Genomic DNA, 17,158 nt, shown 5'->3' on the forward strand with positions numbered 1-17,158 from the left:
TCACCCTACCACCCCCAAGACCCCCCCATCCTGGGGTGTGTCACTTCCTCCTTTGCAGCCTCCCAGATCAGTACACAAAGGCTGCGGCTGCTGCTGCCTCTGCTGGGAGGAAGGGCCCTGCACGCACCTGTGAGTACCACTGTACCCCTCCTGCCCGCGCCTCCTGCCTGTCCCCACCTTCTTTCTGGGAGAAGGGCTCAGACCTAAAGACTCATTTCTGCATTCCTCAGGCCCCCCTGTCCTTGTTCCCTCCAGTTTCGCATACTGACTTGCACCAGTTGTTTGCCAAGAGTGGGGCTGGAGGGAAGAAAAGGAGGTGGGGGTGTGAGTGTCTCAGGAGAGCCTCGACTCTGGGCAGGGCTCCCCAGCACTGCTCTGGAACTGTCCTGGATGCCCGGCACTCACTCAAACCTCCTCCTGGTGGCTCCAGGGGAGTGGGGCCCAGAGATTCCATTATCCTGTTCTACTGAGATGGAGACTGTGGGCAGATGGAAGAGAGACTGTTTCTGAAGTGTTGAGGGAGGGTATCCTGACATGGAGCTCAGGAAGATGGGGAAAAGAAGGGAAAGCTGAGAAAGATCCCAAGGAGAGAGAAGGGAGGTAGGTGGTGGCAAGAAGACGAGCATTTGGCAATGACAGAGCCTGGGTTGGAGGTGAGGACAGTAGCCAACAAGGCAAGAGGCAGGCGCCACTTCTGTTCCACTGCTGGTCTTGCCTGGTCACTTGCCATGCCGGGACTTAGGTTTCCATGTGTGAACAGAGGAGTTTAAAGTAGAAAGAGTTACTATTCTCTGGGTAAGGTCAGAGGGAAAAAGGAAGTAAAACAAAGAACTGTGAAGAAGCCCAAGAAGAGAAAAGCAACTGAAAGATGTAATCCAGTGTTTGAATAGGAAAGGGGTGGGGTGGGGTAGGGTGGGGGAACAGACTAAGAGAAGCAGTTGGAGCAGCCTGGGTGGTGGCTCAGGAAGTAGAGCCCTGGCCTTCCATGCATGAGGTTCCAAGTTCAAGCCTCAGCACCACATATGCAGTAGTGATGCTCTGGCTTTCTGCCTCTCATTTATAAATAAATCCCTAAAGAAAGGGAGAAAGAAAGCTGAAATACATTGGTTAGGGCACATGTTTCTAAGCAAGGGAGAGGGGAGACTGGGCAGTAGAATAGGGAGTAGGGGGATAGGGTTCCCTCTAAGAGAGCTGACAGGACTTGAGGTCTCTGAGTTAGCTTTATTCTGGGAAACCAGCTTGGGCTGCAGGGGCCCCACCTGTGAGAGATGAGTCAAAAGTGGGCTTTGTGTTATAGCGTCCCCGGACGCCCTGACCACAGACATGTAGAGCACACAGAGCTGAGGTTTCCCAGGGCTGCACCCAGAGCCTTTCTCGGCTAGAGGGAGGAGCCCTGCTATCCAGACAGTAAGCCTGAGGTCCCGTGCTCAGGGACACTCAGTGACTTGATATCCCACCCCTTCGCCCCACTCCAAGCGGAGCCCATGGACCTGATGAGTCTAGGCCCAGGCTGAGGAGGACACAGGTGCTTCATGACAAGTTTGGGGGCACATAAACGGGCATGGTCCCTAAGGAGGTGACGGGTTCAGTACTCTTCAATCTTACAGATGGGCTCTTTTTTAAATTTCTTTATTGGGGAATTAATGTTTTACATTCAACAGTAAATACAATGGCTTGTACATGCATAACATTTCTCAGTTTCCATATAACAATACAACCCCCACTAGGTCCTCTGTCATCCTTCTTGGATCTGTATTCTCCCCAACCACCCACCCCAGAGTCTTGTACTTTGGTGCAATACGCCAATTCCAGTTCAGGTTCTACTTGTGTTTTCTTTTCTGATCTTGTTTTTCAACTTCTGCCTGAGAGTGAGATCATCCCATACTCATCCTTCTGTTTCTGACTTATTTCACTTACCATGAATTTTTCAAGGTCCATCCAAGATCGGCTGAAAACAGTGAAGTCACCATTTTTTACAGCTGAGTAGTATTCCATTGTGTATATAGACCACAACTTGCTCAGCCACTCGTCTGTTGTTGGACACCTGGGTTGCTTCCAGGTTTTGGCTATTACAAATTGTGCTGCCAAGAACATATGTGTACACAGATCTTTTTGGATGGATATGTTGTGTTCCCTAGGATATATCCCCAGGAGAGGAATTGCAGGATCATAGGGTAGGTCCATTTCTAGCCTTCTGAGAGTTCTCCAGACTGTTCTCCACAGAAGTTGGACCAATTGACATTCCCACCAGCAGTGTAGGAGGGTTCCTTTGACCCCACACCCTCTCCAGCATTTGCTGCTGTTACCTTTTCTGATGTATGACATTCTCATAGGAGTGAAGTGGTATCTCATTGTTGTCTTGATTTGCATTTCTCTGACAATCAGAGACTTGGAGCATTTTTTCATGTGTTTCTCGGCCTTTTGGATCTCTTCTGTGGTGAATATTCTGTCCAAGTCCTCCCCCCATTTTTGGATGGGGTTGTTTGTTGTCTTGTTGTTGAGATTTGCAAGTTCTTTATATATTCTGGTTATTAGCCTCTTGTCTGATGTATGGCATGTAGAGATCTTCTCCCATTCTGTGAGGGGTCTCTTGAGATGGCTTCTGTTTATGGACTCTACAAGTCCTCTCCCAGGGACACATCCTATAGATTCATTTGCACACAATGTGTGAAATAATAAACAAGTGAATTTTTATTACAGTATTTATAATAGCAAATGGTTAGCAACGATTTAAGTCCCCCTCGTGATAGACCGATGAACTGGACTGTGATGTATTCCTGTGCTAGAAAGTCTATATGGCCCTAAAGTGAACAAGAGAGTTCTTTTTTTTTTTCTTTTAAATGTTGATTGAGGGAGCAGGTTAAATGCACAATGCACGTGGCACAAAGCGCAAGGACCAGCATAAGGATCCCAGTTTGAGCCCCCAACTCCCCACCTGCAGGGGAGTCACTTCACAGGCGGTGAAGCACAGGTCTGCAGGTGTCTGTCTTTCTCTCTCCCCTCTGTCTTTCCCTCCTCTCTCCAGTTCTCTCTGTCCTATCCAACAACGAACAACACCACCGCCAACAACAATAGTAACTACAACAATAAAACAAGGGCAACAAAAGGGAATGAATAAATAATAATAATATTTTTTTAAATGTTGATTGATTTACTGATGAGACAGAGAGAGCCAGAGCATGACCCTGGCATATGCGGTGGCAGGAATCAAACTTAGTATCTCACATGTGCAAGTCCTGCACTCTATAGTTTGTGCTATCTCTTGAGTCCTATCTTTTTTTAAAATATTTTATTTATTTGTTAATGAAAAAGATAGGAGGAAAGAGAAAGAGCCAGACATCACTCTGGCACATGTGCTGCCGGGGACTGAACTCAGGACTTCATGCTTGAGAGTCCAAGGCTTTATCCACTATGCCACCTCCCGGACCACAAGTCCTATCTTTTTAAAGACATAATTATTGCATACAAAAAGAGTTTCACATGAGACGGAGAGAGAGAAAAGCCAGAGCTTCGCTGTGGTACATGCAGTGAGGGGAATCAAACCGGGAACCTCAAGCATGTAAGTTCAGCGCTCTGTCAGCTGAACCATTTCCCCAGCCACTCTCAACTCCTATTCTAACCATTTTGAGAAATGGGGAGGTGCACAAGAACCTGGATTCGAACCACTGCTCCAGACCTGCAGAGGGGTAACTTCACGAGTGGGGAAGCAGGTCTGCTGGCTTCTCTCTATCCCCTTCCCTGTCTATTGGCCCCCATCTCATTTTCTCTTCATCCTAGCAAATGAAAAAGAAAGAAAGAGAAAAATAGAAAAGAAAAAGTGACCTCCAAGAGCAGTGGATTCATTGTGCAGGTAATGAGCCTCAGTGATTACCCTGGTGGCAATACAAAATAATCTTTTAAAAAATTATTATTATTATTTGCCTCCAGGGTTATTGCTGGGGCTTGGTGCCTGTACTATGAATCCGCTGATCCTGGAGGCTGCTTTTTCCCTTATTTATTTATTTATTTTAAAATATTTTTTATATTTATTTATTTCCTTTTGTTGCCCTTGTTGTTTTATTGTTGTTGTTATTATTGTTGTTATTGATGTCGTTGTTGTTGGATAGGACAGAGAGAAATGGAGAGAGGATGGGAAGACAGAGAGGGGGAGAGAAAGACACCTGTAGACTTTCTTCACCGCCTGTGAAGCGACTCCCCTGCAGGTGGGGAGCCGGGGGCTTGAATCGGGCTCCTTACGCCTGTCCTTGTGCTTCGCGCCACATGTGTTTAACCCACTGTGCTACCGCCCGGCTCCCTGCTTTTCCCCTTTTGTTGCACTTGTTTATCCGTTGTTAATGCTGCCACGGTTATTGGATAGGACAGAGATTGAGAGAGAGGAGGGTAAGACAGAGAGGGGGAGAGAAAGATAGACACCTGCAGACCTGCTTCACCACTTGTGAAACGACTCCCCTGCAGGTGGGGAGCCGGGGACTCAAACCAGGATCCTTGTACTGGTCCTTGCACTTAGCGCCATGTGCACTTAACCCAGTGTGCTACCGCCCAACCCCCTATTTTTATTTATTTTATTTTTATTTATTTTTTTAAGTATTTTATTTATTTAATAATGAGAAAGATAGAGAGAGAGAGAGAGAAAGAACCAGACATCACTCTGGTACATGTGCTGCCGGGGACTGAACTCAGGACCTCATGCCTGAGAGTCTAGTAGTGCCTTAGCCACTTCCAGATTTGTTTTTTCTTCTCCTTCTTTTTCTCTTCCCCTGACCCCCTCTTCTTTCCTTTTTAACCAAAACAGTATTCAGCTCTGGTTTATGGTGGTGCTGGGGATTGAACCTGGGACTTCAGAGTCTCAGGCATGATAAAGATCTTTCTTTCATATTTATTTATAAGGAAGAATTTGGGAGAGGAGAGAACCAGAGCATTACTCTAGAGCACATGCGATGTTGGGGCTTGAACTTAGGATCTTGCGCTTGAGAGTCCAGTGCTTTATCTCCTAGGCCACCTCTCAGGCCACTACTTATTTATTTTTTAAAGATTTTATTTACTTATGAGGAAGATAGAAGGAGAGAGAAAGAACCAGACATCACTCTGGCACATGTGCTGCTGGGGATCGAACTCAGGACCTCATGCTTGAGAGTCCAAAGCTTTACCACTGCGCCACCTCCCGGACCACAACTTATTTATTAATAAGAGAGAGAAAGAACTATCCCATCACTCTGACTCATGTGAGGCTAGAGATCAAACTTGGGACCCCAATGCTGTGGGTTCAACATTTTATCCACTGTGCCACCTCCCAGGTCTTTTGACATTAAAAATATTTAATTAATTTATTTTTGGATAGAGACAAAGAGAAAGTGGGGGTAAAGGGGAAATAGAGCAAGAAAGAGAAACACCTGCAGCACTGCTTCACTGTTTGTGAAGCTTCCCTCCTGCAGATGCGGCCTGGGGGTGGGCTCAAACCCAGTTCCTAGTGGTATACTATAATATGTGTGTTCTACTGGGTCTGCTACCACCTGGTCCCTTTTAGTAATTTTTAAAAAATATATTTTATTTGGGTTGGGGAGAAAGCATAATGGTTATGCAAAAGACTTTCATGCCTGAGGCTCTGAGGTCTCAGGTTCAATCCCCAGCAACACCATAAGCCAGAGCTGAGCAGTGCTGTGGTCTCTCTCGCAATAAAAGATATAAATATAGTATTATATATAATTTATATATATATAATTTTTTTGCCTCCAGGGTTATTGCTGGGGCTCGGTGCCTGCACTACGAATCCACTGCTCCTGGAGGCCATTTTTCCCTTTTCTTGCCCTTGTTTTTATTTTTTTTGCCCTTGTTGTTTTATCGTTGTTGTGAGTTATTGTTGTTATTGATGTCATTGTTGGATAGAACAAAGAAATGGAGAGAGGAGGGGAAGACAGAGACGGGGAGAGAAAGACAGACATCCGCAGACCTCCTCCACCACCTGTAAATCGACCCCTCCCCCACCGCAGGTGGGGACACGGGGGCTGCAACCGGGATCTCTACATGGGTCCTTGTGCTTCGCTACCAGCTTGCTACCGCCTGACCCCCATACATATATAATTTATTGGGTAGAGACAGAGAGAAATCAAGAGAGAAAAGGACCATATATAAAGATACACCTTTAGCCCTGCTTCACTGTTCGTGAAGACTCCCTCCTGCATGTGGGGACCAGGGCCTTGAACCCAGGTCCTTGCACATTATAACATGCACTGTACCAGGTATGCTACCACCCAGTTCCTATCTCTTAGTCATTTTTTTAAAAGAATTTATTCATGAGAAAGATAGGAGAGAGAGAAAGAACCAGACATCATTCTGGTACATGTGCTGCCAGGGATTGAACTCAGGACCTCATGGTTGAGAATCCAGTCCTTTATCCACTGTGCCACCTCCCGGACCACTCTCTTAGTCATTTTTAAGTGTATGGCTTTCTGGCACTGCTCACACACAAAGTCTATCAATCTCAATCGTTGCACAAGTCTTTCTGCCCAGAGGAAACTGCCTCGAAGACAGTCATTTCCCATCAAAGCCTCCTCCCCAGCCCCTACCCACCACTAACCTGCTTTCTGTCTCTGTGGATTAGTCTAGTCTGGCGATTTCATAGAAACGGAATTACACAGCATCTCATCTTTTGTGGCTGGTATCATTGATTCAGCATAATGTTTTCATTTTCATAATGTTTGATGTTGTGGCAGGCAACACTGCGGCATTCCTTTCTACGGCCAGATACCCCACTGTATGGAGGCAACACATCTGATCATCTGCTGATGGGCCTTTGGGTTTCTTTTCTTCTAGCTCTTACGGACACTCACATTTTTGTTTGAATGCCTGCTCTCTCTCTCTTTTTCTTTCTTATGATGGTGGAGGGGCCTGAACCTGAGACTTTCGAACATCAGGCATGAGAGTCTCTTTGCATAACCATTATGTTATCTACCCCCCCAACTCTCTTTCAAAGAGGGATGAAGGGAGGGGAGGAGAGAGAGAGAACATCATTCTGGCACATGCAAAATATAAGGGATCAAACTCAAGACCTCCTGCTTCAAGTCCAATGCTGTAGCCACTGCACTTCCCATCTAAGGCCCCAGAACATCTGCTTCTCCGTCCAAGTCCAAGTACTAACCAGGCCTGACCCTGCTTAGCTGAGATCGGGTGTGTTCAGGGTGATCTGGCTGGAGAAAGTAGAACACCTACTTTCAGTTCTTTTAAAATTTATCTATTAATTCATTTTTTTTAAAAAAAGATTCTATTTATTTATTAATGAGAAAGGAGGAGAGAAAAAAACAGACATCACTCTGGCACATGTGCTGCCAGGGATCGAACTCAGGACCTCATGCTTGAGAGTCCAAAGCTTTATCACTGCACCACCTCCTGGACCACCTATTAATACATTTGACAGGACAGAGAGAAATTGAGAGGGGCAGGGGAGATAGAGAGGGAGAGAGTGAGAGACATCTGTAATACTGCTTCACCTTGTGAAGCTTCCCCTCTGCAGGTGGGGACTGGGGGCTTGAGCCTGGGTCCTTGCACATGCTAGTGTATGTGTTCAACCAGGGGCACCAATGCCTGGTACCCTGCTTTTAATTCTTCTAGGTGTATATCTGTGAGTGAAACTGTAGACATACAGGGTGAATCTATGTTTTTAGCTAGTGAGGAATCACCATTTTTTTTTTTCACATTTATGTACTTGTATGAAAAAAAAGTGGGGAGCTGAGTGGTGTCATACCCAGTTGAGTGCACATAGTACTATGCACAAGGACTTATGCAAGGGATCTGGGTTGGAGCCCCCGCTCCCCACCTGCTGGGAGTCACTTCTCAAGCAGTGAAGCAGGTCTGCAGGTGTCTGTCTTTCTCTCCCCTCCCCCCCTTTTTAAGCAGAGCACTGCTCAGCTCTGGTTAATGGTGGTATGGGGGATTGAACCAGGTACTTTGGAGCCTCAGGCCTGAGAATCTCTTTGCATAACCATTATGCTATCTACCCCTACCCCCTCTCTCTCCTCCTCCTCTCTCAATTTCTCTCTGTCCTATCCTATTTTTTTAAAAAAGATTTTATTTATTTATGAGAAAGATAGGAGGAGAGAAAGAACCAGACATCACTCTGGCACATGTGCTGCTGGGGATCGAACTCAGTACCTCATGCTTGAGAATCCAAAGCTTTATCACTGCGCCACCTCCCAGACCACACTGTCCTATCCTATTAAAAGAAATGGATGAAATGGCTAAAAGGAGCTGTGGATTCATAGTGCAGGCACCAAGCCCCAGCAATAACCCAGGAGGCAAAAAAGGAATTCTGAAGCCGCAGCTATGCAAGCTTGGAGCTTTCTTCCCTGTGCTGGGGCTTCACAGTGTGTGACTTCATGTTGTTGTTGTTGTTTTAGTGTTTATTTTTTATTTTCATGTTTAAAATTTTTTATTATCTTTATTTATTGAATAGAGACAGCCAGAAACTGAGGAAGGGGGTGACAGAGAGGGAGAGAGCAGAGAGACGCCTGCAACACTGCTTCACCCCTCGCAAAGCTTTCTCTCTGCAGGTGGGGACCGGGGGCTCGACTTGGGTTCTTGTGCATTATAACATGTGCACTCAACCAGGTGTGCCACCACCTGGCCCCCTAATGTTTACTTTAAATATGAGAAAGAGAGAAAGAGACACCAGAGCCCCACTCTACTCTAGCACTTCAGTGCCAGGGACCAAAGCTGAGGCTTCATGCATGAAAATCCTTCGTTCTTCCCACTGAATCACTGAGTCACCTTGGCCTTGATCACCAACGGTTACTCTACATTCCCAGCAGCACGGGGTGCTTTGTTTCCCCCATGCCCTGAAACACTTCTTCATTCTTGGTCATGCTGAGAGTTGAACCCAAGGTCTCACTCTCTTTGTGGTCTCTTATATGCAAATCATGTGCTCTACCACTGAGCTACACACCCAGCTTATTTTCTTTCTCTTTAATTATAGCCACCTACCTATGTGGGTGTGAACTAGTAGCTCATTGTTCGTTGCCAACAGGGTTAACACTGGATTATCTCCTACCAGTAAGACTACACGACCCCATCCCACAACCCTACCCCTGCCAGTGTCTATTATTTTCTGTATAAGTACGGCGCGCTAGCCGGTTGCGCCACTGGAGCGCCAAAGTGGCTAGTATTTTCTTTCCTCTAGACAAAGGGGGAGAGAAACAGAGATACAGAGGGAGAATGAGGCGGAAAGAGAAGTATACAGGTGTCTATCTTTCTTTCTCCCTTTTTATTGCCCCCTCCCCTCTCAATTTCTTTCTGTTCTATCTAATAAAACAAAACAATGGCTGACAAGAGCAGTGGATTTTTAGTGCCGGCACTGAACTCCAGAGATAACCATGGTGGCAAGTAAATAAATAAATAAATAGAAAAGTAATTTAAAAAACAAATCTTTAGGGAGTCTGGCGGTAGCGCAGTGGGTTAAGCGCACGTGGGGCGAGGCGCAAGGACCGGTGTAAGGATCCCGGTTCGAGCCCCCGGCTCACCACCTGCAGGGGAGTCACTTCACAGGTGGTGAAGCAGGTCTGCAGGTGTCTGTCTTTCTCTCCCCCTCTCTTGTCCTCCCCTCCTCTCTCCATTTCTCTCTGTCCTAGCCAACAATGACGACATCAATAACAACAACAATAATAACCACAACAATAAAACAACAAGGGCAACAAAAGGGAATAAATAAATAAATAAATAAATAAAAATATTTTTAAAATACAACATTTGGGAGTCTGACAGTGGCACAGCGGGTTAAGCACACGTGGCGCAAAGCTCAAAGACCGGCCTAAGGATCCAGGTTCCAGCCCCCAGTCCCCATCTGCAGGGGAGTCGCTTTACAAATGGTGAAGCAGGTCTGCAGGTGTCTTTCTCTCCCACTCTCTGTCTTTCCCTTCTCTCTCCATTTCTCGCTGTCCTATCCAACAACAATGACATCAATAACCACAACAATGTTAAACAACAAGGGCAGCAAAAGGGAAAATAAATATTTTAAAAAATACAAAATTTCAGGGAGTCAGGCAGTAGTGCAGTGTGTTAAGTGCACATGGTGCAAAGTGTAAGGATCACGGTTCTAGACCCCGGCTCCCCACCTGCAGGGGAGTCGCTTCACAAGCGGTGAAGCAGGTCTGCAGGCGTCTACCTTTCTCTCCCCCTCTCTGTCTTCCCCTCCTCTCTCCATTTCTCTCTGTCCTATCCAACAATGACGACATCAATAATAACTACAACAATAAAACAAGGGCAACAAAAAGGAATAAATAAAAAATTTATATTTATTTACTTATTTTCCCTTTTGTTACTCTTGTTGTTTTTCATTGTTGTTGCAATTATTATTGTTGTTGTTATTGATGTCACCATTGTTAGATAGGACAGAAAGAAATGGAGAGAGGAGGGGAAGACAGAGGGGGAAAGATAGACACCTGCAGACCTGCTTCACCACCCGTGAAGCAATTCCCCTGCAGGTGGGGAGCTGGGGCCTCAAAATAGGATCCTTCTGTTGGTCCTTGCACTTTGTGCCACACGCACTTAACCTGCTGCACCTCCACCCGACTCCTGAAAGGTTTATTTTCATGAGAAACCAGAGTGCTGCTCAGTTCTGGCTTATGGTGGTGCTTGAACCTGTGCTCTAACACATTGCGCCCATAAATTTATAAATGAGAAATTTGCCTGATTTTCCCTAAAGGCTATCCGCTTTGTGCCAAATACAGGAAAGAGATTTCTTTTTCTTTTTTTAATTTGCTCCCCCCCTTTTGTTGCCCTTTATTATTGTTGTTGTAGTAGTAGTAGTTATTGTTGTTGGATAGGACAGAGAGAAATCGAGAGAGGAGGGGAGACAGAGAGGGGGAGAGAAAGATAGACACCTGCAGACCTGCTTCACTGCCTGTGAAGTGACTCCCCTGCAGGTGGGGAGCTGGGGGCTCCAACCAGGATTCTGACACCGGTCCTTGCTTTGCACCACATGCGCTTAACCCGCTGCACTACCGTAGGCCCCCAAGAGATTTCTTTTTTATTTGGCAAAGCCAGAGTTTTACACATGTAAGACGTCCCTACTCCCAGGCCAACTTTTAAATTCTTCATTCATTCAAATAGAGATCACAGCACACAGCTTTCCCCAGGCGGTGGCAGGGCTAGGGCTCAAGCCTGCACTGCTCAGATGGCAAGCACACACTACCCAGTGAGCTGGCTCTCTGACCCAGGAAAGAAAAAAAAAAAAAATCAACCTATCTCTTCCTCCATTACCCCAGGCATTTAGCAAGTTATTATTATTATTTTTTAATTTCTTTATTGGGGAATTAATGTTTTACATTCAACAGTAAATACAATAGTTTGTACATGCATAACATTCCCCAGTTTCCCACATAACAATACAACCCCCACTAGGTCCTCTGTCATCCTTCTTGAATCTGTATTTTCCCCACCCACCCAACCCAGAGTCTTTTACTTTGGTGAGATACGCCAATTCCAGTTCAGGTTCTACTTGTGTTTTCTTTTCTGATCTTGTTTTTCAACTTCTGCCTGAGAGTGAGATCATCCCATACTCATCCTCTTGTTTCTGACTTATTTCACTTACCATGAATTTTTCAAGGTCCATCCAAGATCGGCTGAAAACAGTGAAGTCACCATTTTTTACAGCTGAGTAGTAGTCCATTGTGTATATAGACCACAACTTGCTCAGCCACTCGTCTGTTGTTGGACACCTGGGTTGCTTCCAGGTTTTGGCTATTACAAATTGTGCTGCCAAGAACATATGTGTACACAGATCTTTTTGGATGGGTGTGTTGGGTTATTTATTTTTTTTAACCAGAGCACTGCTTAGCTCTGGCTTATGGTGCAGGGGATTGAACCTGGAACTTTGGATCCTCAGGCATGAGAATCTCTTTGCATAACCATTATGCTATGTACCCTCCACCCAGCAAGCTCTTATCTTTATTTCTCTCGCTACCTTGTTAATCAAGTGCAGCAACTCTTCCTCATTTTATACCTCTCCCCTCTGCTCCAGTCTTCTTCTTTTTCATAAATGATTATTATTTTCCCTTTTGTTGCCCTTGTTGTTTTATTCTTGTAGAAGTTATTGATATCGTTGTTGTTGGATAGGACAGAGAGAAATGGAGAGAGGAGGGGAAGACAGGGAGGGGGAGAGAAAGACAGACACCTGCAGACCTGCTTTACCGCTTGTGAAGCGACTCCCCTGCAGGTGGGGAGCCTGGGGCTCGAACCAGGATCCTTACGCCGGTCCTTGCACTTTGCACCACGTGCGCTTAATCCGCTGAGCTACCGTCCGACTCCCTATTCTTCTCCTTCTTCTTCCTCATTTACACTCTCTGGTTTTCTTCTTTTGACTGTCATACCTTATTCAGCAGCCAACAGCAAGAAACTTGCAAGGATTATCATGTTACTTATTCAGTTCCCTCACTTGACAGATGTGCACACTAAGGTCCAGAAAGTATGACTTGTCACCCTGCCAGTGAGTGACTGAGGCAGGACCAGAATCTGGTACAGGCACTTCTCTGTTCTGTTTCCACTGTGACTTAGAACCTTGGCAACTGGGTGAGGGAGACAGCATAGTGGTGATGTCCAAAGACTTTCATGCCCGAGGCTCCAAAGTTTCCAGTTCAAGTTGCACCATCTTGAGCCAGAGCTGAGGAGTGCTCAGGTAAATAAATAAGCAAATAAATAAGTATAATAAATCAATCCTGGTGACAGTCTCACGTGTACAGCTCTCAGTGCCTCCAGATTCTTGGTGAGAGCACATCACCCCGCCCAGTCTTGTGAAATCCGCCTGCAAGAGGGATGGTCTTCCCAGAGGCCCATCTAGCACCTGCCCCTTCCCTTCATTTCGAAGAAGCTGCTGAATCCACAGGGGGGAAGTGAAACTCTGAGGGGAGATAAAGAACTGGGGTAGGGTTTTGAGAGGGCAGCCACAGGCTTAGTTCAGAGGACTGAGAGCCTTCCGGTCCGCCCTGAGGACCTGTGTGTCTCTTCACATCTTCTTACAGGCCATGGTGGCTCCGTCGACGGCCCTTATTTTCCTGCTGGTCCTGAGGAGAGGTGACAGTGACCCGGATGCCAAGACCTCACAGATCTCACCCCCACGGGAGGCCGCAGAATGGGGGAGTCCTGATCCATTTCTGCAGGGCTCCTGCCAGCCAGCCCCCTCCTGTCAGAAATGCATCCTCTCCCACCCAAGCTGTGCCTGGTGCAAACAACTGGTAAAGGCTGGCTGGGGCCTCTGTACCATGTATGTGTGTGTGGTTCATGCTAGGACACTGCCACAGTCAGGGATGTACGAAGCAGGCGTTTCTCATAGTTCTGAAGGCTATGAAGTCCAAGGCCAAGGTGCTGATTGATTTGGTTTCTAGTGAGAGCTTGCTTGCTTGCTTTTCCAGCTCAGTTATTGGGGTGGGCACCGGGGGACTGTCTTTCTGGCTTGTAGGCAGCCTCCAAATGAGCTCTCTTCTCTATCCCCCCGCCCTCTCCCCCACACACCTCTGGGTTTGTTGGGGCTTTGTGCCTGCACAACCACATTATTCTAGGTGGATTTTTTCCTTTTTTTTCCATTTATTTATTTATTGCCTCCAGGGTTATTGCTGGGACTTGGTGCCTGCACCACAAACCCACTGCTCCTGGAGGCTACTTCCCCCCACTTTTGTTGCCCTTGTTTTTTTATGTTTATTAATTTATATTCCCTTTTGTTGCCCTTGTTCTTTATATTTATTAATTTATATTCTTTTGTTGCCCTTTTTTATATTTATTAATTTATATTCCCTTTTGTTGCCCTTGAGTTTATTGTTGTTGTTGTTGTTATTGCTGTCGTTATTGTTGGCTAGGACAGAGAGAACTGGAGAGAGGAGGGGAAGACAGAGAGGGGGAGAGAAAGACAGACACCTGCAGACTTACTTCACACTTGTGAAGTGACCCCCCCTGTAGGTGAGGAGTCAGGGGCTCAAACTGGGATCCTTATGCGGGTCTTTGTGCTTCACACCATGTGCACTTGACCCGCTGCACTATCACCCAACCCCCTTTATTTCCTTATTTGTAACCAGGGTTGGATCCCTGTGGCTGGGCACTAATACAATGACTCCATTGCTCCTGGTGTTTTTAGTTTTTGTTTTTTCTTGATTTTCTTTTGATAGTGAGACAGAGGGAAGGAGAGACACCTGTAGCTCTGTTCCGACACTTGTGAAACTTCCCCCTGAAGGTGGGGACTGGAGACTTGAACCTGGGTCCTCTCTCACAGTAACATGTGTGCTTTAAGGGTGAGCCACCACCCAGTGTTTTAAAAAAAAATTGTTGTCGTTTCCTTTTCTAGAGAGGATCAGAGACAGAGAGGTAGAGAGAGGAGAGGCCCGACAACCTTGCTCCAGCACCTGTGAAGCTTAGCTGTCACATGGTGCTCCTTTGTGGTGGCTGGGGGGCTAGAACCCTGGCAAAGCCTGGTACACTCTACCAGGTCTGTCATCTGCTGGATCCCTCTGCCTTCTTCTTATAAGGGCAGTACTCCCATCCTAAGGGGTCCACCCTCATGACCACATCTAACTCTAATTGCTTCTCAAAGGCCCTATCTTTATACACCAATCCACGGGGCCAGTCTACATCAGAAAGCATGTGCTTGGTTGCTGAGTGACGCAGAGGGCCTGAGGGAGGGGATCTGCTCCTAGCCAGGGACAGCCTGGGAATTGACAGTAGGAGGGAAGGAGCTGGAAGACTTTGGACTTGGGCAGAGGGAGGCTTGGGCTGCTTAAGTGCCCCCAGGAGGATGTTGAGGGGTGGGTGTCTCCCAGGCTAGTCCAGCAAAGGCCTCTTTGTGTGCCTGTCTTCAGGGAAGGGGGTCCTCTAGCGGCAGGGCAGGAGCAGTGCCCCAGCCCTGCTTTTCTCCATGGAGACAGAGGCTTCATGAGACCAAAGATGAGGGCCGACCCCTGCCGCCGCACAGCCATAGAGAGAGGGAGATCCCCTGGGTGGGGGGCCTGGGGGGTCCTCCAGGTCTCAGGCGGGGGCAGGTCAGTCTGGCATCTCCCAGACCCGAGGCTGGCACCCAAGCCAGCTGAGAAGCCGCGCCAACCATTTCCTTCCCCTGCGGCTTCCCAGCCAGCCCCTAGGGTGCCAGTCACACAGGGGTGTGGGGTGTAGGGGTGTGTGTGTGTGGGGGGGGTCCTCCGCTTCCTCCCCATCCTCCACGGCCCAGAGACTGGTCTCCAGTGCCAGTGTCCGGAGCTGGCGGGGGTGTGGCGGCTGGGAGGGTGACCCTCCGTCCCGCAGCCCAGGAGGTGGGGGCCAGAGGACAGGGGGCGCGGGGCAGCGCCGACGCGGAGGGGCCTGGGGCTCTAGGGGGGCGCGGGGGCCGGGGGGGTCCCCGGGAGAGGGGCGGCCCACGGGGGTCCGGGGCGGCGCGGAGGGCGGAGGGCGGGCGGGGGCCCTAGGGTGGCGCTGCCTGTCGCAGAACTTCACGGCGTCGGGGGAGGCGGAGGAGCGGCGCTGCGCCCCGCGGGAGGAGCTGCTGGCTCGCGGCTGCCCCCTGGGGGAGCTGCAGGAGCCCCGCGGCCGGCTGGAGGTGCTGCAGGACAGGCCGTTCAGCTGGGGCCACCGCGGCGAGGGAGCCACCCAGCTGGCACCGCAGAGGGTGCGGGTCACCCTGCGGCCCGGTGAGTCGGGGGGGAGGCCGGAGGGGGGCGAGGCTGGGCTGGGAGCTCACCCCCGCTCACCCTCGCCTCCCCGCCGCCCCAGGGGAGCCCCAGCAGCTCCAGGTCCGCTTCCTCCGAGCTGAGGGGTACCCGGTGGACCTGTACTACCTCATGGACCTCAGCTACTCCATGAAGGACGACCTGGAGCGCGTGCAAAAGCTGGGCAAGGACCTGCTGGCCGGGCTGCGCGACCTCACCCACTCCGTGCGCATCGGTGTGCAGCGCCCCCGCCAGCCCCCTCTCTCCAGCTCTTTACTCTTGCCGCTGGGGCTTCCACCCTGTGTGATTCCACCACTCCCTGGGGCCTCTTTTATTATTTATTCGTTTATTTACTTATTTATTACTAGAGCACTGATCAGCTCAGGCTTATGATGATGGTGCAGGGCATTGAATCTGGGACTTTGGAGCCTCAGGCAATAGTCTCTTTGCATAATCATTATCCTATCTACCCCTACCACCTCTTTTATTATACACAAAATTAAAGATGTATTTGTTGGGTGGGGGTTAAATCAGAACCTCATGCCTGAGAAACTAACACGTTATCCACTGCATTATGTCCTGGGTCATACATATTTTTAGCTAGAGGGTGAGAGATGAGACACCACAGTACTGCTTCCCTCGTGCAGGGTGCTCCTGTGGGGTGGTGGCCGGGGTTCAAACTAGGCCCTCCAAGATGGTAAAGTGTGCGCTCTACCAGGGGGGCCATCTTCCGACCTCCTTCTCTACCACACCCCTTTCTCCTCCCTCCCTTCCATCCTTCCCACCAGGATCAGAGCTGGGGCTATGTGATTTAGGACCCCATTGGTCCTGGTTGCCACTTTATTTTTGATGGAGTTGAGATACAGAGTGAAGGGGGATGAGTGGAAGAGAGACACCTGCAGCACTACTTCACCACTCGTGAAGCTTCCCCCTGCATATGGGAACCAGGGCCTTGAACCTGGATCCTTTTTCATGGTAATATGTGTGCTCTACCAGGTGAGCTACCATTCAGAGCAGCCCACCCCCCCCAAAAAAAAAAAAGGAAAGAAAGAAAACCAAACTTTTAACAGAGCCACAGCATAGGTTCCTGACCTCTCTCTCCAAAGACAGCCAGCCCTCGCTTAGGTCATAACCAGAGGGGACTTGAGAAACTCTGCAGTAGGACTACTCATCCTATAGCCAAGAGAACTGAGACCCAGAGTCTGGAGTGACTATTCAGACAGCTCCAGAGCCAGCTAGAACCCTGTACTCACCCACCTGGATATTGCCCTGATGCCAGTGCCTCAGCCCTGTGTTTCTTAGAGCAAGTTAAAAGTACCATTGTCTCTGGTAGGGCATCCAGAGACTCTGTGCTCCTCTCCCCCTCATTCAAGCTCAAGTCCTTTGCTTCATGCAGCTGCTTTTACTTTTTTTTCTGGGGGGGGCAGGGGGGTTTCAGGGGCCAACTGTTTTGTTTTTTTTAAGACTTTGCTGCTGGGGATTGAACTCAA

General features: G+C 48.3%; 1 protein-coding gene across 4 annotated transcripts in view; it reads left to right on the forward strand.

Moving 5' to 3' along the window:
• Nucleotides 1–17,158, forward strand: part of ITGB7 (integrin subunit beta 7) — a 25,379-nt gene continuing 8,221 nt past the window's right edge. For 3 of the 4 annotated variants that reach the window (XM_007518191.3, XM_060195268.1, XM_060195269.1), the window contains exons 1-4: nt 1–129; nt 13,005–13,217; nt 15,449–15,650; nt 15,733–15,903. In XM_007518191.3, coding sequence (XP_007518253.1) covers nt 13,008–13,217; nt 15,449–15,650; nt 15,733–15,903 — 583 coding nt within the window. In that variant the 5' untranslated portion in view covers nt 1–129; nt 13,005–13,007. Of the gene's footprint in view, nt 130–13,004; nt 13,218–14,778; nt 15,009–15,448; nt 15,651–15,732; nt 15,904–17,158 lie in introns of those variants that run through there. The other variant, XM_060195270.1, reaches the window with a different exon arrangement.

The sequence above is a fragment of the Erinaceus europaeus genome, chromosome 7 (assembly GCF_950295315.1).
Source record: "Erinaceus europaeus chromosome 7, mEriEur2.1, whole genome shotgun sequence".
Taxonomy (NCBI): domain Eukaryota; kingdom Metazoa; phylum Chordata; class Mammalia; order Eulipotyphla; family Erinaceidae; genus Erinaceus; species Erinaceus europaeus.